At 40.4% G+C, this 20,917-nt stretch overlaps 3 protein-coding genes across 3 annotated transcripts in view; 1 reads left to right on the plus strand and 2 right to left on the minus strand.

The window, feature by feature from the left end:
- Nucleotides 1–5,155, minus strand: part of tecta (tectorin alpha) — a 49,703-nt gene extending 44,548 nt beyond the window's left edge. The window contains exons 1-4 of the mRNA XM_061740343.1: nt 5,099–5,155; nt 2,913–2,981; nt 1,095–1,249; nt 847–986 (exon numbers count right to left, since the gene is read on the minus strand). Of these exons, the coding sequence (XP_061596327.1) occupies nt 847–986; nt 1,095–1,227 (273 nt within the window). The 5' untranslated portion in view covers nt 1,228–1,249; nt 2,913–2,981; nt 5,099–5,155. The remainder of the gene's footprint in view (nt 1–846; nt 987–1,094; nt 1,250–2,912; nt 2,982–5,098) is intronic.
- A 1,852-nt stretch (nt 5,156–7,007) lies between these two features.
- plekhb1 (pleckstrin homology domain containing B1) lies at nt 7,008–13,712 on the plus strand. Its single transcript, XM_061740345.1, has 6 exons — nt 7,008–7,177; nt 9,188–9,340; nt 9,465–9,567; nt 9,650–9,689; nt 9,771–9,861; nt 12,883–13,712. Exons 1-6 carry the CDS (start codon nt 7,141–7,143, stop codon nt 13,014–13,016), a joined length of 558 nt encoding a protein of 185 aa, XP_061596329.1. The 5' UTR covers nt 7,008–7,140; the 3' UTR covers nt 13,017–13,712.
- A 401-nt stretch (nt 13,713–14,113) lies between these two features.
- sc5d (sterol-C5-desaturase) lies at nt 14,114–19,573 on the minus strand. Its single transcript, XM_061740347.1, has 5 exons — nt 19,515–19,573; nt 18,647–18,864; nt 16,637–16,769; nt 16,452–16,552; nt 14,114–15,104 (listed from the first exon to the last, which is right to left on the minus strand). The coding sequence occupies exons 2-5, from the start codon at nt 18,854–18,856 to the stop codon at nt 14,655–14,657; spliced, it is 894 nt and encodes a 297-aa protein (XP_061596331.1). The 5' UTR covers nt 18,857–18,864; nt 19,515–19,573; the 3' UTR covers nt 14,114–14,654.
- Nucleotides 19,574–20,917: the final 1,344 nt, after the last annotated feature.

Genomic DNA, 20,917 nt, shown 5'->3' on the forward strand with positions numbered 1-20,917 from the left:
ATTTAAATCCCAGCAGATCTGCTCTACAAAGGTGACCAGATTTAAGCACAATGCTTTTAAGTGAACAACTCAGGGTTCGACACATCTACGTGTTATGATGTGAAGCCACCACTTGGGGGCAGCGTCAGGAACATGTGGAACAGCATGAACTGTGAGCTCCTGTTGGTCTGTTTTTACGTCGCCGATAAAAACTAAATAAATAAATATAGTTTGTGGAATAATGAAACTAAAGCTTAAGTTTATGCCTCGACACACAAAGCCAATGCAACGGACCCACACCACGTCATCAACCGTCTTTAGACTTGTGTCTTGTTCGTGTTGCTCCTTAAATAAACCAAATACCAGGTGCAGTAAAGCGAGTGAAGGGTCCGACTGCAGACTGTGGAGAAAGAAGGCTCCGCTGTTGACCTGGAAACACGTGACCGCCACCTTGTGAAGCATCTCGACCTGATACGTTACCCTCGCCTTAGCCACACACAGGTGGATGTCACACATTTGCAGTCAAAGCAACACCTGAACTGAGGGCTGAAATGAGAACCGGCAGAGCTCTGGTGGGACCGTCAGCTGCTCGGCTGGATTACACCCGTGAAGCTGGGCGTCATGGAGGTAAGGACGGAATGGCTGAGCCTACAGGTTCACCGCCAGCCTTGTTGCTGCTCATGAGGACACCTGAATTCATGTCATTACTGCCAAGAGCGCCACAACACCCGCCAGTCAACAGAAGACGCATCAAACCGTGAATCTATGACGAAACTCTTAAAACAGCGGCCGAACGTCGCCGTCTCAAATAACAGCTGGACAGCTCTGCTTGGGAGGAATGATGGGGTTTTTGTGAAGGACACCCACCTCTCCCCAGTCGTTAAGCTGATTGAAGGACAGGTCCAGCTCTAACACATGAGCACAGAAAGCTGCGATATGTGACCTGTTGCCAGCTTTACTGATCCCACTATCACTCAGGACCAGCGCGCTGGGCAGGAAGAGGCGGTCTGCAAACACGGAGAACTGGAGTCACTTCTGCTGTCGGTTCACTTTCAGTAAAGTTGGTGTAATGTTGCAGGGTTAGACGGCTGACGGCCGATGACAACTCGCTCTACCTTTGATGGGGGAGCCTGGAGGACTGGGCAGGACCACCACTCCCTGGCCGTAGGGGAAGTTCTCTGGGTTGTACTTTTCACTCATCACATGGACGAAGGTGCGGACCTCCTCTTCATCGGAAGACGACTCCATGACTCCACTACAGATCAGGTATCTAGGGGCGACACACAGACGCACACAACGTAAACAAATATCCTCCTAGCACTGCAGTTAATTGATTAACTCAGGAACATTTCTTTATTGTTCGTCTGTAAATCAGCTTTGTTTTTTTTTTTTGTTTTTTTTAGGTTCAGCAGTCTTCTGAGCTACCAGACCTCTGCTGCGCAGTGATAAAAATGACACTGGCTGTACATTTCGCACACTTATTGACTAGTGATCAACCGACAGTAAACTACAGTAGCTGCCTTTCTGAGAGTGATGGAGATCGATGATGTGATTTAGGGAGAATCTGAACAGCAACAGAGCTCCGTGTCAAAGAGGAATAAGCTACAAGAACTTGCGGGCTACCGCCGAGATCAATCCCAGGTCGGTTTTAGTTATTACGTGCACATGTGGACAGATGTGTCGGTGTCCTTCCATTTAAGAGAGTGCGCCGCATGAGTTTGTTTTTGAAAGGATTTTATTTCCTGCAGTCGATAACTTGGTGACTGTCCTCAGTGAAAAGCACAAGTAGAGTATATCTCTATATTTTCCAGTTTTTTGAGGGCTTTTTAAAGAAAACTGCAGATTAAATGAGCCACAGATCATCAGGGACCAAAACGCTGTGAACTGAAGTAGTTTTGATTGAGAACAGAAAACGTGTTTTATATCAAAATGTGAATCAAGGATCAACCAGCTGGGAAAAGGAACTACCTCAAAATAAATAGCTATTTTTAGCCTCTGATGATATCAAAAAATTTCATTCCGCTTAAGCAATAGTGTGGATAGGGTCCCTGCCGGCAGAGCAGAGTCATTTTAACTTTGCATGTGTACAAGTGTATAAAAAGGATGGTTATGCGGCCTCTCCGTCCCTCTCTGCCTTCTGGTCGTGAGTATAAAAGCACCGAACCGGTTGTACGGAAGCAGAGGCCATGAACTTGCGTCTTTTCCATCCTTCACACACTGCTTTGAGTAATCTATTACATCTCAGAAAACATCCATGATAACTCTTAAAGTTGCACTTTACATTAATGAAAAGGGAAATAAGCTTGATTTTAGCACAACCTGACCTTTGAACTGCACCACCTGTTTAATTAACCATGTGTCTAGATAGATTCTATGTACATTCTATGCACAGTATAAACAAATAGATAATAGATAAATAAGAGGGCCTTATCGGTCTGGGAAAAATCCATCCAGAGATTAATCGCTCTTACTTTAATTCATTCTCTTTTAGAAGTAGCGTGGGGAGTAAAAGCACCAGATCTTCAGGAAACTAACAAATATAATATTATTTCTTCATGACTCTTCTTCAGGACATTTATTAGCATGATCTAGGTACAACCTTGACCTTCAACCGCAGGTCTACACACACACACACACACACACACACACACACACACACACACACACACACACACACACACACACACACACACACACACACACACACACACACACACACACACACACACACACACACACACACACACACACACACACACACACACACACACACACACACACACACACACACACACACACACACACACACACACACACACGATCAGCCCTATCAGTTTCTGACACATGGGGTCTGATCATCTTTAACCCGGCCGGCTGAGGTGGTGCGTCTGTCACAGTCTGCTCTCTCATTTCAGCCATCCCCTGATCCTTACCTCTGATGTAGCGGAGACCAAAGGTAAAGTTGCTTTCAGCAGCTCATGAGAAAACCTGCCTCCATCCCTCTGTGAGAAAAGTCAAACCACAGTCAGAGAAAAGTAACGTAAAAGTAAGTAATTCACATGTAAAACGTCCTGGATAACCTTGTGGTGTATGAGCAAAGACTGCAGAGGGGTCATTCTTCCAAACCGGTGCAATTTAGACATTGACATTCTCAAATTCTTTACCCAAATGTATTAATAGTCTGAATACTTTACAACTTTAAGAATTATTAAAGTTGTAGAAAATCATATTTTCCCACCTCAGGTTGCAAATCGTAATCATTTTTGGTCATAATTGTGGGATGTGGGCACTATTTGGCCTCAACTCCGTTATGGACACTATGGAATTGGTCTGAACTCTATTAAAACATATTATTGTAATTAAAACATAATTTTTCTATGAATCAGATGTCCCTCACTCTAATTCAATAATTGAGAACATAAAAAATGCTGACAATATCACACATTTGCTATTCCTCCACCTGAAATAGCATTTTTTTAACCAAGGGCCTCCTGGACTTTGAGTTAAAGTTGTTTTAACTTCAGAATGTGAGTTAAAAAAATATATTTGTATGATCTTCTAAACATTTCAGACAACCTCCAACCATCAATAGATGATGTTTTCATAAACAATGATAAATAATTGATAACAAATGTATACGTGTGACAGAGTTGAGCCTTATGTGGCAGATAGGGTTGCCACCTTTCAGAAATAGAAATAAGGGACGCCCCGATTTCAGCAGCACAGACGCCAAAAAAAGGGACATCCCCAAAACTTCTAAACTGCATAGAAATATACATATTTTATGCAAAAAAAAAAAAAAATGCTTTCATTTCAAGTTTAAAGTGCTTTAATAGCATTGAACTTGCATGCCTGTACAGCCAACCATACTAGCAACTGAAATAGCCTCCTATGCTATGTTTGTGTAAAAGTATGGTGTAATATATGGTGTATATCGTGTAAAAGTTAATTTATTTCAATACTTCAACTGAAAAGGTGAAACTAATATATTACATAGTCTCATTACATGCAAAGCAATATATGTTAAACCTTTATTTGTTATAATTTTGATGATTGAATTGTTTATTGATTTCATAAAATACATCTATTTTTTTTAGATTTTTTATTTGGGGTTTTCATAAACTGTGAGCCATGATCACCAAAACTAAAACAAATAAAGGCTTAATATATATATATATATATATATATATATATATATATATATATATATATATATATATATATATATATATATATATATATATATATATATATATATATATATATATATATATATATATATATATATATATTATGACATTAATAAATAAGTGCATAATATGTGTCCGTATTGATTCAACGCAACTTTTAATTCCCAATTACGTAACAATTCCATATTTCAAGGGACGGGTGGCAACCCTAGTGGCAGATGAAAGATACTGTATTAATGTTTTCATTTAAGCAATTGTGTATCATTTGAAAATGTGTTCGAAAATAGCGATTCTTCACAGAGGCAGGATGTTTGTTTTCATGATTAAAGTAAGATCTTTAACCCCGCTCTGCACCGCCCCCATCTGTCTCGTTGGGGAACTACAGCTGATTTTGATGTTTGTATACTTGTTTTTTTCCATAAAACACCACATCTCGACTGATGCACAATTCCGAATACAAGATCATCCTAAAAACGACTAAAAACGGCCAAACACTTCATGTCATCAGTTGCAGAGACTTGTCGGTGAGACGTGCCAAATTAAAACACCTCATTTTTAAACACAGTTTGGCAACGGAGCCGCCGCAGAAACAAGCGTCGCTGCTGATAACAGAGGCCTGTTTGGGATGCATCCCCGCTGCTGCAGCGACACAACAACACGCTCAACGGGGACATTTACACAGTGTCAGGATCTGTATGCATATTTTATTTAACATTTAAGCAGCACACAAGCCAACGACAATTTTCTGCCAACATCGACAAAGCCTGTCTGAAGAGTGCAGAGATGTAGCTAATTTTAAACTCACCTCTCTGAAAGGGGCTGTCAGAGGCGAGGCTTTTTTTTTTTGTTTTTTTTTGTGAGTTCACTGTTCACACAATTCATGGCATATTTGTGCATTACACCGTAAATGTCGAGAGCATTGCACTCACCGTCCCCGGAGCCCCCTCGGTGTTATGTTTGTTTTTGTTACTCCTCGGTTAGTTTGACAGCTTAAGACACGCCTATTTTACCGGAAATGACGTAATTTAAAAGTCACGCTGTTGTTGTGCTCTTTAATTCTCTAGATTTTCCTAAATATATTGGAGCCGGTATGTATTATAGATATACATTATATGTACATAACATTATACTATATGTATATATTCGTGTGTGTGTTTATTCCAACCATGTACGTAAATAAAATCATAATAGTAATATAATAGTAGTAATAGTAGTAATGATAACAATAATAATAATCATCATCATCATCATCATAACAATAAAAATAATTATAATAATAATATAAAATAGAAGAGTCAACAACAAAAGAAACAAAATAACAAATGCCTGAAAACGAGTGGGAGGTACAGATATTAAATCCCACCCCTTCTCCCAAAGTATTAATATTTAAATATCCAAATGCGTACAAACAATGAATTGCAAAATCCTCTACAAGGAGGAACACATTATCGACAGAATAAAATCCACAAAGTAACCAATATTAGCAGACATATGATAACCTTTATTAATATATGTATAGAATGTGCCAGGAAATGGTTTTAGACTGAATGTTTTATTGATCAGCAAGGAACTGATTATACAATCATATTTTAATGTTCACATATTCATGTATAAATATAAAAATAAATCTGCTCTCACCATAATGGAAAAAGCCTTCTCTACTTCTATTATAAGAAATTATATTTATTAGATGAGAACATATATCTTGGATAGCTAAAATAAGTTTTGGTAACACATATTGAAAAAAGGCCTCAATATGTATTTTTGTCTGATATTATGACAATTTTTGTTTTAAAATTGACAGAAACTACTAACACATTCTCCCACCAGATGGCAGTCATGTTTTTTATTATTTCTCCCAGATTCTCCCAATTTTATTTTTCCCCTTTTTCCACTCTGCTGCAGTTAAAGATGTCCAAGAAATGCAATTATAAAATTGGAGTTCTTCATCAGTGCCAGTATAATACTAAACTAGCATAAGCTCCAATATTATTATTATGTAAAGACATTCATCCTATCTGGCCCACCTGGAGCCTACGTGTCACTCACCTTTTTCCTCCCGGTGAAACAAAAACTATGAAGAAATATGGCCCCAACCAGCTGAGTGACTGAAAGGCTACATCAAATCAAGACAAGAAAAGTGATTTCTAAATTGCAGCAGAAAGTCACCTCATTACTGAACACAGGTTTAATTATTAGGTAAACCAGGTGTGACTAATGAAGTGGCCAGTGAGTGTACTGTAGGTTTATTACCGTAGGTTTTCTTTTGCAATACTTGCTTTGAAAGTCTGTCCCTTGACTGACTGGATTATAGAGTCAAATCTAAGATCTATATCCTTTTGACATTGTTCAGACTCCCAATGTATCTAACTTCAAACTAAAAATATTCATGAAACGGTTCAGTTTGAGAAAATTATGTAAACATTGCCATGTGACCCGCATACAAAAGACAGCAGCACTGTGTCTGAGCTATAAAAGGAAATTATGTCATGGTGCATCACCTGCAGCCACCCAGGGAAATTCTCAGATCCACCTGGGGACTATTGGCCTAATCCTCGTGTTGTTATGCGAGTGGGCGGATCAACTTTCAAAACGTGCTTGTAAATGGGAACAGAAATCCGTGTCACAGATTTCTTCACGTGGATTTAGTTCATCAGAACGAGGTAAGAGTGTTACGGAGCCTAAATAAGGTGGGCGCGGATCACTGTGTGAGAATCAAGAAGAAGAGTCCACCCAGGAAGACGGTGGAGGGGAGGATGAGACAAAATGAGAGGGCGTGGTCTCCTAATCCAGAGCAATCCCGTGAGTCATAATCAATCCGGGTGAGAGCCAGATTATTCTACTAGAGGATGATTGTACGAGACCCAGAGGGAATATAAGTAGACCCGGACAGAGAGTCCAGAATCAGAGTTTCTGTAACTTCCGAAGGATCTTTATTTCTAGAAGTTGGCAATACGGATAACAGAGAAGCATGGCGCTCCTGAGGTCAGGCTGGTTGTGGAGACAGAGTGAGTAAAACATCCTGGGTTTTACTGTTACAAAAGTACAATTTAGAGATAAAACATTCCAAAATAGTCATGAACTTGGCCATTTTAGGCAATGGTTTCCTGGTTAATTAAGATGCATGTATGTGTATGAGACAGTCTCATTAGAGACAGATAAATATGTGCTTGGCTCTGAGGGAGGTCACAATAAATACTGTACACTTGTAGAGTATTTGTGGTCTGAACATGACGTGGTTTTATTTATTTTCAGGTTGACCAGTGGAGGTTTTTCTATAGCTGATACTCGTGAAACTTGGCCAATAATCAGCCAGACAATTGATTAACCAGTCCACCTCTGGCATTATTACTTTATTTCCTTAATAAAAACATAGAAATGAATATAGATGACAATTTCAAATTGAAAATGAAATAAAATGATCACAGATGTCCAGGGTGTTCTCCAGCATGGATGGGTGGATGGATGACCACATACAGGACTACTAAACTACTAAACTATTAAACAGAACTACTCTTCTGATACTCATAGATGGACATTAAAAGACCATTCCAGAGTCAAATCAACCCTCAATCTATTATTACATGGTGAAAAGTGTAAACTTTAATTGGGAACCAAAAACTTTGAGATAGATTCTGTGTTTGCAGCAAAACTGCAGTCAGAACTGCAACTTTAATCCTCTGACTAGACGGAGCTAATTGTGTGAATAGAGTCTCTACAGATAAACTAAGGTGATTTTAACTTTGTGTGTTTAGAAAGTATATAAAGGAGTTTGCACAGGAAGTGCCTTACCTCACATCCCCTTTCAGTCACCGCCGTCTCCAGTTTGCACAAATCAACTATCAAATGTCACGCAAGCTACTGGCATTTGATACAAACTTTCACGGCCTCTGGTTCCACAGAACTGGATCAGAACTTGCAAATTAATGACAAAAGGAACTCTCCTTGTTTTGTGTCTCTTGACGGTCGCTTGTGCACCGCTGGTGAGGTGAATGGAATATAAAAATTCAAACATTTACATCACAGGTACAAAGTTTGTGTTTCCTTGGATTGTCTGGAGGGGCAAAGTCCAGTCCATCACTTTAGTAGCGGGTCTCGTGTGTTCAGTATTTACATTTCTATACAAGTTGGTTTGTAGCCAAAGGAGCTGGAGGAGGGTAGCAACTGAAGTTCAATTCAATTTATTTATACATAAACATATTTTTGCAAAACCGTTTCCTAATGAAAGTTAATGCAAATTACAATTTTCAAATTTCCTAATAACGTATTTGATAATCAATTTGTCCAGCTATCTGTTTATTCAGTTGTAAGCAGTGTGTATGATTTGTTGTTTTTGTTTGGAGTGTTTTTAAAGCCACAGACTAAATCTTGTTTAGAGCCACCAAGATCCTAGGACCGGTCCTGCATAAAACACCTAAAAAAAACAACAGCAACAACCTCATTAACAGGACGACATATACCTGAAAAAACGCTAGAAAGGTTATCTAACAGACTATTAAGTTGAAACTTGGTGGCACACCAACATAATTTTACTGACAGCTAATTTTGAGGTTGAAAGATTTGCATACGTGTCACAAAGCGCTCGACTTTTCATTTATAATTCTGTATTCAACATTAAAAAAAAAAAACAACTACGGGTCTTTATTTTGGGAATTCCAAGTAAAAAACAAAAACAGTTTTTTTTTTCTTGAGTACAGAAACTGTACCTGTTATGAAACTTTAGCCTTGTAACTTATAATCCAATTAATTGTCCTTGGCTGTCTCTTTAAGTGGCTTACCAATGACCACCAACGTGGATCTGCAGGAAAACAGGCAACGTCCTAAAAGAAACAGCTGTTGTTTTATGAACCCTTAAACAATATAAACCTGTGGAAATGTTTTCCCATATTGCCCTTCACAGCACCCTTTAAAGCCACTATGGTTTTTATGCCCCTGTGTGGTCAGAAGTGGTACTCCTTCATAAAGTGGCTCTCAAGACGGGTACTAATGCTACCCTGTGATATGTGTTTACTCTGTAGCTGCTATCCTAAGACGCTGGAAGCTAAACTGGTGTGACCTTTGGGTGGATGGGAGTCTTTGCTTCTACACGAGTGACAGCAGACGAGAGTTGGACCAACGCATCAGCCTCAAGACGGCGTGCATCGATGTGCGCTCTGGCCTGGAATGTGGAGGTAAAGCATGGGAACATGAGGACATTTCCTTTTAAAACTATTCCTCAGTGAAGTGTCTGCGTGCCACGGAGACAATCTGGACGGCTTAACAAAAGGGTTCAAGCGCATTTTACTCTTTCTGTAGGTGTGGCCCCACCTGAGACCAATCCCAGGGAGAATCTGATTGTGGTTCATCTCAGAGACGGGTCAACGCTCAACCTTTGTGCCAACAGTGAAGATGAATCTCTGTAGGTTCTCACACATCACCTCTGCCTGGTGTGCCTTTGTAAGCATCCACCCACTCCTCATTCCTGTTCCTGTCTTTTTCAGAGCGTGGAAGCTGACTCTGCTCGACACCAGAAGAAACCCGGTGAGTGCTCTGTGAGAACTGGAAGTTGATTGGTGAATGGCTACCATCACATGACTGAATTGGGGTTTTCTTCTCGTTCAGGTGTTTGCATACAACCCTAATGATGACTCCTACCAGGCTATCCCTCTCAACGGCTACCACACTGTCTACATAACACCTGGAGCAGGACCAGGTATGTTGTCTTTACACTTCTAACCAGTACAAGCGTACATTGGCAAGAAAAAGTGTATGAATCCACCCATCCAGGTCAAAATAACAAAAACCTTCTGCTTAAGCAAACACAGTTATAACTCCTCATGTCTTTTTTGAACTCGGCTGCTAAATGTTTACAAAGCTAGACGAAACAGTAAATGTACCCTTGGAGTCAATACCAGGTTGAACCAACAGAGTATGTAAATCAATTTGTGATCGGCTGTGGAGCTCTTGTGGTCCTCCAATGCACTGCATGTTGTGGCATTTCTGGGACAGTTTTTAGCAAGCTCGTATTGTTGAACCTCCTTTTGGCATTATTGACTTCAAGCAAACAGTTTGCATACGGAAATTTTGACTTTTGTCACTAGGGTTGGGCAAAAATATCGATATGGAAATATATCGTAATACTTTGATATCGATATTCAAATTTTGAATATTCAATATATTATAATATATAATAATATATATTGAATAACATACGTGCAACTCCAACTCAACTCAGTTTTTAGGATGCATAATGCCTTTTTCAGCTAAATATATATAACATTGCAATATGTTGCAAAATCTGGATATCGTATCGTGATGTGTATTGTATCGGGAGGTCCTTGGCAATACCCACCCCTACTTTACACAACTCAGATCAGACATATATACCTCTGGGGACTCTGAGGGGTTCAGGTCCTAGAACACTCCAAAGTTTTATTTCTGTCTTTTATGAAGCTATTCAACGATGCACCACCCAACTTGTAGTAAGCTTCAGTGGGCAGACAGACAATCTGATTTAAACCTGTAGGATATTTTCCTAAACTTTGAAAGTTGTTTTTCCAATGATGATGAAAAGTAGTCCAGTCCTTGAGGCGGTGAAGCAAATCATGATGCTCCCTCCACCATGTTTTACTGATAGGTTGATGTTTAATGTAAGGAAACCATTCAACGTTTGTTTCATGGACCACAAACATTTTCCTAATAGCTTCGTGGGTTGTTAAGGTGCACAGCACCGTTGCTTGGAAGGCTTCCTCTGTTTAGCGTCTGCTCTGGACAACAACGACTCATGAGCAGCAGTTTCAGTGATGTCTTCAAGCCTTAGTGGGGTGCTTAAGTGTTTAAGAGTGATTCTGATGAAAATCCGATCACATTTTATGGCAAATGGATGCAGAAGACCAGGTAATATTAAAGTTTCCACTTTTTTTATTCTTGCAACTGTCTGTGTCAGCGGTTCTGGAGATGCTGCTACACCCTGACAGGAGTCAACTTGTGTGTAATTGAATTCAGAGGAAATAACAGTGAAAACAAATATCTATTTATTCAGTACCGAAAGGCATAACTATAGCAAAACAAATGAGCGCCGATGTTCCAGCCAGCACATAAACCTGCGAGCAGACAGCAACGTGTGCAGGCGAGAAACACAATCAATGAACATTGGCTTTAAATGCATATTGTTTTCTTGTATTTGTGATGCGGCGAGTCCTGCTCCATCTCTCCTCATCATTTATCTCCACACACCTTCCCGTAATCAAATTCAAACGTGGAGCGCTCTGTGCTGTTGTCAGGCGGTACCTTAAATCAGTCGTAAATGAAATGGAGCTGAACAACTGCAACATCACCGCTAGCAACAGCAACAGCAGGTTTAATACTGTCATTCTCCTGTTATAAAAATGATTAAGAAATAAAGAAGTGGTGTAAAGAATATCCAAAATACAATTCATAATGGTGGGGAATTTAAAATAAAATCTGGAAGTGATGTCTTACATTTTAGTTTTCCCAAATCCTGGTCCTGCATGTTTTAGATGTTTTGCCCTCAAATTAAGACAAGCCGGGCAGAACAAATGAGTCCAGAAACCAGTTGGAACCAAGGACCAACTTCAAATTTCAGTGCTGAGACTTGCAGTTCCTTGAATGACCACCATGAGCTGACTCCCAAAGCGAGTCAGTGCCCACTGACCTCCAACTTTCCGCCAGAAATAAACATATTTGATTAACAGCAAGCTGCTTGTGCTAACCCGGCGTTGGCTAAACGCAGCAGTTTTTTCTGAATTATGTCACCAAAACATTTGAAACAGGGGGATCTTTTTAAAATGGGAAACAATTCCGTTACACTCATTCTGATCAAATCTGTCCAACCTTACCTCATTTCAGATCATGTCAGTATTAAAAATATCTGGACTGGGCCGCTCGGTGGCGCAGTGGGTTAAGCAAGTGGCTCATACAGTATACTAAGGCTTGAATAAAGGGCCACTAGAGTCACAAAAAAATATATTAAAAAAAATCAAAAAAATATCTGAACTGAGTGCTGATGGAAAAACCTCCAGAACTGCTGGAGCTTGGACCGTGCTCCCAAGCTGGAGCTAGCGACTGTCGTGCACGAGGCAGCTCAGCCAGACATCCTCTGGTCAGCACCCTGCCAAAGTGGGACGTAGCTTCCTCTTCTTCTTGAATGATTTCTGCTTCTTTTACAACTCTTTCCAGATGAAGTGCAACACCTTCTCCGCCTCTCTAGTAACACTGCTTATGTCTTTCTTTCCTTGCGTTGCATGTGCACACACCTGAATGCTGCAGACCTGCAGATGATCAGTTTATCGGTTAAATAAACTAGCAGTACTTGGCTACAGTTTACCCTCCTCACATCTTCTGGGAGCAGTATGGGGGTACTTTGTGTTGTCCATTGCCTCTCTCTCTCTCTCTCTCTGTTAATAAAAAACAGGCATCATGTTGTTTGCCTGAGGTTTCATGTGCCTACCGAGCCGACCTACTGAGATCAGAGGATTTATTTTATGTTATTAGAAAAACAAATCAGGAAGAATATATGCAGGTATTTTATGCAGCGTTTCTAGAATTTGCTGCAAATATTACAATAAAAGTAAATAAAAAAAAAAAGGAAATGTACAAGTTAATTCATGATACAAGTTTGTAATTAGAGCACAATTCACCACGTTACACTTCACCAAACATGACAGCTAAGATGTTGGAGCTTAAGCGTGTCCCCTTTCCGTTGCTCCTCCAGGAACCCACCAGGTGGTCGTTCAGCGGGACCCCTTTGATGGAGCGGCCGAGAGTCTTGCTCTGGGAATACTGGCGGGCGTGGCAGCAGGAGCAGCCATGCGATCCTTCCTCTGGATGCCCTTCTTATTCTGCTGACATGAATGACATTACTGACAGAAGCGCGGCACTCCGGCGGAGGGGGAGTGGGACACCCAGCGAGCACGAGTACAAAGGCCTCTTCATCGCCTCTGACATAATCTCCTTCAATGTGCATCGTAGCAGCCGCTCTGCTTTTCTTCTCGTGTCAAGTTCTGAATCTTAAACCAAAGGCTAGGACTGCTAAATATTTATGTCCATGTTGCGTCTTTAAATAGCACAGAAGTACCCACCAACGCCTGTCAAACAGCTCAATTTTGTATCAAGCGGTCTTTTATGTGCTAAATTTTACACTTTGAAAGCAGAAGAAATGTAGAGACTGTAATCTGCATTAACGTTTGTTAAACTGCTGAATTAAAACATCGTTTAGCAATCTGGTCTGAAGTTAATTTGTTTCATCAGATAATTAAGCTATTATTTTAGTTGGTCTTAATCCCAAGTGATGCCCGTGACCTCTGTCCCGCCCCTGCTTTGTTACGACTGGGTCGGTATGTTCCGTACCGGTGCAAACGGCCTTGAATGGGAGGATTATTGGCTCCGTTTTAGCAGCGTTAGTTTTTCAGAATTTGACTTTCCTTATCTTGGGATGCATCAACAAGATTATCAAGTAACTTCCAACTGATTAGCTGCTGCAATCAGATTGAATTTGCTTTAAAGTTTAAGATTAAACAGAAATGGGCACATGGGGGGAGCAAAGCTCCCTCCGAGGTGGAAGTCTGCGTCGTGTGACCGACAGAGCGCCAAACGTGCAGAAACAAGTGTACGGACCTCGAGGAGGGATACTTTTTTTTTTTTTATTATTATTATTATTATTTTATTATTTTATTTATTTATTTTTTTTATAATTTTTTATTTTTACGAGAAGGGATACTTTTTAAAGCCTTGAAAATAGCCTTTGGACTGAAACGCCAGCAGCTTGGTCTCCATGACGACTGAACATGTGCAGAGGAAGATCAAGGGAATGAGCTGAAAAACAAGCAACGGCAAGAAAGAAACATTTATATATACATTTATTATATTTGTTTGTCTAGAAACTAAAAAATGACCTCTGGGAAAAAAAACAAACAAAAAAAACGAAACATAAACAAACATTTTTTGCAAAAATTTAAGATTTATTGCTGGAAGGGATTAAATGATAAAGATACCAAATGCTGTTTTACAACTCTCGGGGGAAGAAGAAAAAAAAGCAGCAGCTATTTGTGCAATTTGTAAGACGGAAAAATGATTAGTAGTTGTTAAATAAACAGTGCAACAGGTCGTATGTTGTTGTGCATCTGACATTTACCTCATTCTAAAACCAGCTCGGGGCCTTTTCTTGTCGTTTTATGTCCTGAAACATCCAGATGATCCTGAATAGTGTTGAAATGGAAATAGATAGTGGAAAGGTGGTACTTTGTTTTTCCTGTCACCTCAATTCCCCCACGTTAATAACTCGGGGCTGGACGCCAGTCTGCCTCATCTGTTGATCGGTGTTTGTCGGACCAGAAACCTCGGCGCTCAGAATCTCAAAACGGCTTTTTTGGCAAACAAGAACTCGTCTTATTCCCGGACACATTTCCAGCTGATTGAGGGTGTAGCACATCGTCTCTAGGAAAGTAGTGATCACCGCCAGCATTTAATTAGAAACCACGCCCACCGTTACTCTTCCTTACACAATACTCCTCTCCGCGTGTGTCCGTTTACTTGTTTTTCTTCTCCCAGCTTTCCGTCTGCCCGAAGCTTCCGGATCAGATCGAGGGGGCCCTTCCCCATCAGGGCCGACGGGTGCCGGTAGGAGCCCCCCAGCCGGTCCCACAGAGTGAAGTACTGGCCGTAGTTGTAGTCGAAGAAGAGGTGGTGGTCGGTGTGGTGGGCCGCGCCGTTGATGACGCTCGTCAGAGCACCGGGAACGCGGTAGTCGCCATCGTGGATGGAGATGGTCCAAATGTTGACGAAAACGTAAAGCAGCAAGTAGAGCACCTTGTGGAGAGGGAAGAGGAAGGGGTAGATGTGGTAGGGGAGCCCCTGCATGAAGCCGTCCACCGGGTGGAAGGCGTGGCTGGCGAAGGGGCTGGGGATCTTCCACACATGGTGCGGCTTGTGAAACAGCTGATGGAGACGAGAAGACAGAACCATTCATCTTATGAATGTTAATTCATGTTAATGTAATCCATGTAAATGAGCGGCTACGCTTGTTCACGGCTGACACCAAGGTACACGGGGCGCTGGCCCATAAGTGTATCTCAGAGGTCTTTGAGGCTCCGAGAGGCTGCCAACTTTCAGCGGTCCGCCATGGAAATTAAAACAAGCCAGCAGACCTTTTTTTTTTAGCAAAACAAGGATAAACTTATTTTTTAGGCACAAATGAAATAATGTCAAAGAAGTAACCGGTTTCTAAGCAAAGTTCAACAACACACTCAGTACTCGAGTTGAGGGGGGATGAGGGGGGATGGCATCCCCCCTGAAATAAAAACGGTCAAAATCATCCCCCCTGTAAAACTGCCGTCCCTCCTTTCCATCCCTTATGCCATTTCATCAATGAATGTGGTTTTACTGCTATTTCAACATTTAGAGTCATCACCAGAAAAATAAAAACAGAAAAATAACTTATTTGACAATTTTCACCTGTTTCAAGTCAATTTTCCCTTGAAATAAGTAGAAAAATCTGCCAGTGGGACACGGTTAATCTTCTCATTACAAGCATAAAAATTGTTTTTTCCAGTGATGAGTCTTGTTTTAAGTGTAATAAGATTTGTTTTACTAAAATGAGACATTTTAACTAGAAACTAAATTTGACTTATCCTGTAAACGCATATTCATAAGTTCAGAAAACTGCTGCTATGTCATTCCTGCAGTATTTCTGCAGGTGTTTTGGTCAGTGCTATTATTTGTAATATATTATATTATTTGTAATCAGCATAAATTATTTGTCCCTATATGATAAAATCCACCATCCCCCCTGATTTTTTTTTACAACTCGAGTACTGAACACACTATATAAGCCTCCCCCCTTTCCTCACTTGAGGAAATATCTGACAACCGTTACGTCTCTCGAGCAAGAGCATTTAAGTCTTCATAACAAGGTTTATTTGTAGAAATGTGGTTCCAAAAACAAAAAGGACAAATAAAATGACAGGTTTCCTTGGGACAAATGTCTGTAGTCGTGCACACACCCACCTCAATCAGAGCGAGACTGCATGAATCAAGTGAAGGTTTTCACTTAAATGTGATTTATCGTCACAGAGTTGGGCTATAAAAATTGTATTTTTTAGCTGCTGGCTCGGTGAGGTTTCGTCAGAGACCACTGATCCTTACACTGCTGGAACATGTGGAGTTGCAGCTCTAAAATAGGGCACCAAACCCCACAACTTAATCTTTCCTAATTGTTTGTTTAGGGGTCAGTTCATCACGTAAGCTAGACCTCTTCAGTTAAGGCAAAGACGCGGCCATACTCACCTTGTAAATAAGCTTGTGGTGCAGAAATCGGTGAATCCAGTAGATACACATGTCCGTGAAAAACAGGAAAGAAACCATGCTCAGGAAGAGGCCGGGCCAACCTGCGAGCACAGAGGCGAGTTTAACGTCGAGGCCTTGGCGCATTTAAGGAACGAGCACGGGAACGAGCAGACCCTGTAACGTACCCAGCGGGGAGTCACTGACGTTGTCGTACAGTCTGCTGTAACCTCTGACCTCAGCGAAAAACAAGGCCACCGTGGGAATGCTGATCCAGGGCAGAGAGGTCATCGCATATTTGATTTCTCTCCAGACCTGATTCTAAGAGAGACATGATAAATAAAACATTTCAGACTTTGTTTCCAGCAGGATTCAGGCAGAGACATCGTTAAACTCACTGAAACATTGAAAGGAACGTTACAACCGAATAGAGCGCCTGGATTTACCTTGAAACTGATAAACGGTAGCGTTTATACTGGCGGTTCCTGGATCAGTTAACACAACAACTAAGCAGAGGAAGACTAGAATAAAATAAAACCACCAATAAACTGTTCTGCCTGCCAACAAATGCATGCAAATCCTATTTTTCAGTGTCACAAGCCTTTGTCTCTACATGGCAGATGGATGTTTGTGAGATTGGCAAGGTCACAGGGAAACCCCCTCGTAAGGCCGCTGGAGCTCGGCTTGCAGCCAAACCACAAAAGTTCAGGAAAATCCGCCATGGGAGAGTTTGAGGTGCCACGCAGGCACTGAACGTGGCGCATCAGGCGCCAGACCGGTCACCTGCCGGTCAGAAGGTCACTGGCTTGACCAGCTAGCCTCTGCTTTCCACGTGCTGAAGTGTCCTTGGGCATGACACTGAACCCTATTAATGCCCCTGATGAGAAAAAGAAAAACCCTAAAGACTGGAGTTACGTTCAGAAAGCCTCCAGAGTTACAAAATGTTGCATTTCTAACATCCAACTTCCTTGAATTTATGTTAAATTATCCCTAAAATATAATGCAGTTTGTCCCGTCTGGAATCAACACAGATTTAGCAATGGTTTGCAAGACATTTTACAAAACTTATCAGGTTTTTTAAAATAACCTGTTCAGTGATTATGGAAAGTTACCATTTACCGTTTTAAATTACAAATAGTTGTTAATATTTGTCACTGAGATTTGAGTCAGCTTCAGACTCGATGTAATTCACCAGGTCTGTGAAAACAAACGAGGAGTTTGATTCCAGCAGACTTTATTTCTCAAGATTTAGGGAAAAAAAAAAAAAGTTTCAGAATTCAGTGGCCGTAATACTCTTCCCCAGCTTAACATCATCTAAAACACATATTCTTTGCGAAACCATGAACTGAAACAGATTGAGGGCGTGCTGAGGGAACTCAGGAACCATCCTGGTGTAACAGAGTAAAGGTCGAGGGGGGGTCAACTCAAAGATCATTAACTCTGACAACTCAGAGCCTTTAGGGGGATTGTCTCCATTACAGAGTTAAAACGTACAGAATAGTGTGCAATGTAGTGTTTATACCCTTTTCCCCCCTGGGTTACAACCTAGGAAATCTGATGATTTTTCCCCCCTCATTTTCACCAACCAGCTGAGCAAAGAGACTTCCTATCTACCGTCAATAAAATACGTCACAGTTCAAAGTTCAAAGCTCCTTTTTATGAACAAAAATAACAGAAAAATGGCCCATTTTGTGAGTTATGCACAATTGTTGCTACTTCCACTCTTTTTTTTTTTTTTTAAAGCATTTTAAAATGAATCATAACTAAAGAAAACACAAAAAAAAAATGATAAGCCATTTTGTAAAGCCAGATGATGTGGCCTCTCAACAGTCTTGCCCGTTGCCTGTGTTGCATGTCGAAACCAAGTGCAAGCTCAAAAATGTGGAATAGCTTCCTTACCTGACTCATCTTAACAGGCATCTCTTCTCTTTGGCTTTTGGCACCTCATAACGTGCTGGTTTTTAACTGGTTTCATTTTTAATGTTTTTATTCCTTAGTTATTCTTCCATATAGCACTGTAGTTGTTTTTAAAGTGCTTCATGAATATGATTGTATGGTAATAAGTATGCCTCCCTCATATTAGTTGTGCACCACAGTAGCTGCACTTATAAATATCTCCAGCCCCCTCAAAGCCAGAGTTTATGTGCCTGCAGAGTTTATCATCCCACCGGCCATTAAGCCAGATGCAGGTCTCCTACCTCCAAGAAGTGCGGGTGTTTCATGAGACTGTGGTCAAAGACGAGCCAGTAGCTGAGGGCCCCCAGGCCCAGGTACAGGACTGCGGCCCCCAGGTTGGTCACCACCAGGAGGCTGATGAGCTGCCGCAGGGCCCCGTCCTCGGGCCACGATGACGGGTACACGTACGGGGTGAGGACGTAGTGGTCTGCCACATCCAGGACCAGGTCCATGGCTGACTCTGCAAACATGTTGGGTCAGCTCAGCTTTAATAATGTATATGTAGCTGTGACACACTAATGTGTAATCACATTAAATATTTGTTTTGCTTTCTGTGCGAGAAACTGTATATTTATTTTTGCAAAACAGCTGCAATTTGAAAATACATGTGATTGTATTAATAAATAGGGCAGAAGCAAGGCTTTGAGAAACTTCACCAGTCTTCTGTCTCATCATTTCCCTGTATTTTACAGGAAGATTGAATCTGCTCAACAGGCTCAGATCTTGTTACATAGCCTTACATTACATAATATAAATGTCTCCCAGAGGTTGTGCTTTATAATAACACAGACATAAAACAGAACTGAAGATGTTCTTATGTGATTAGGTCTGAAAAACCTTTTTCTTGTTTCTGATAACTCCTTTTGCTTTAGGTTAGTCAAGAATAAAGTGTTAACAACAAATTAACACATATTTAATCACGTTGTTTATAGTTACAGGTCAGGTTTGAAAACAAAACCGATCCAAACTAACGTTATTATCCGACATTATAAATGACAAAAGCTGGCATTGACAGCCATTAAATGCAGCAACATTATTTAATACCAACAGATAATTGAGTTGTGCAGTTTTAAAACAAATATAAATGAACTGTTAATCGGAGAATCGTACCTTTCCCAGGTTGCTCCTCGGCTGATTCAGCGGTGAGAGGAGTGTGCTAACAAACTAAAGACAGACAAGCGACCAATCAGCACCGACTTGCGGACGACGTCACGAGAGGAGAGTCCAATCAGCGACGAGCTTCTCCTCACGGCAGCTTTGTTGTGATTTGTGATTGGTCAGATGGAGGATCTGATCATGGCGTTACAAGCAGCACAGGTTCCGTAACTTTTAAATGTGAATTCTGGTATTATCTTTAGAATGTACTTTATTTATTTATTTTCGTCCAGTATGATCGAGATCTAAACAGATTTAGGCTGATGTTTGCACGGAAACTAGGAAGCAGGACGTACTTAACAAGCGTACAGTCTGATAAGTGGGTGGGGGGAGATAAAATGACAGGTTTCCAATCAGCCGTCTACTGGGTCGATATACCTGGAGATGATCAATATTCGCAAATTTTTTGCAAAACCCACAAAAATAACGGGAATAACGTGAAATTGACAACATTTATAGAAATAAGTTAATGAAAATCACACAAATTTAAAATTATTCTGTTGAACCATAATTCAAAAGCAATGTCTGATTTTCCATGGTCAAGTATTAGTAAATCATTATTATTATTACTTCGTTACAATACTTTTCACAAACTTGGCTTATTCACTTTTGATTTTAAAATAAATAAACAAATATTTAAGTTTCCTCATTTATATACAAAATGTTTGGAAAACTGAGGCTGTTAAAAGTGATTACAAGTTTTTTTTTGTCTTGAAACTATACCTGAACAATTAACTCATGTTCAAACATCACTTGATAAATCAATCAGCTTTTAAAACTTACTAAAATAACTCCATCTGCAGATATTGTGTTATTGTAGCTATTGTTGATTGAGACAGACTTATCATAATTTCTTAAAAAGTTATGTCACTATGCAAAAATGTGAAAAAATGAGTGTGGAACTCAGAAGATAGTGGATAGTGGATAGGGCCCAGGGGCCAGGATTTGAACCTGGACCAAATGCACTATGACTGTAGCCCGTTCACGAGGGGGACTTGGTATTAACGTAAGACTCTATTTAATCAAATTAATTTTTAAATAACCAGATTCAAAAAAAATATTTAGAATTAAAAGAGGGCGTACTAACTTTGGCACGACTTCAAGGCTTTGGCACACCTTAGATTTGTGTAGTCGATTTATATTACATATTCTGGCAGCAATAGACGTCCTTTACTACTACAAGGCCAATTTAGACCCAGCGGCTGTCTGGGACATTAAATTAGACCTCCTTTAATTTTTAATGACTGGGCTCCAGTTATTCATTTGCAGCTGGTAGTAAAGTGAATAATTTACCACCAAAATAGCCTTTAAATTTGCTTCAAATTGCCTCAGACTCACATCTTACACAATCAATACGC

This window comes from Cololabis saira, chromosome 14, assembly GCF_033807715.1.
Source record: "Cololabis saira isolate AMF1-May2022 chromosome 14, fColSai1.1, whole genome shotgun sequence".
In the NCBI taxonomy this organism is placed as follows: Eukaryota; Metazoa; Chordata; class Actinopteri; order Beloniformes; family Belonidae; genus Cololabis; species Cololabis saira.

Excerpts from the sequence above, each read along its gene's own strand:
- sc5d (XM_061740347.1), bottom strand. The coding sequence starts at position 18,856 with ATGGACCTGGTCCTGGATGTGGCAGACCACTACGTCCTCACCCCGTAC. Across the intron at positions 16,770-18,646 it reads AACACCCGCACTTCTTGGAG|AATCAGGTCTGGAGAGAAAT; the intron begins GTAGGAGACCTG and ends TGTCTCTCTTAG. Across the intron at positions 16,553-16,636 it reads CGTCAGTGACTCCCCGCTGG|GTTGGCCCGGCCTCTTCCTG; the intron begins GTACGTTACAGG and ends CTGTGCTCGCAG.
- plekhb1 (XM_061740345.1), top strand. The coding sequence starts at position 7,141 with ATGGCGCTCCTGAGGTCAGGCTGGTTGTGGAGACAGA. Across the intron at positions 9,341-9,464 it reads CTCTGGCCTGGAATGTGGAG|GTGTGGCCCCACCTGAGACC; the intron begins GTAAAGCATGGG and ends CTCTTTCTGTAG. Across the intron at positions 9,690-9,770 it reads TCGACACCAGAAGAAACCCG|GTGTTTGCATACAACCCTAA; the intron begins GTGAGTGCTCTG and ends CTTCTCGTTCAG.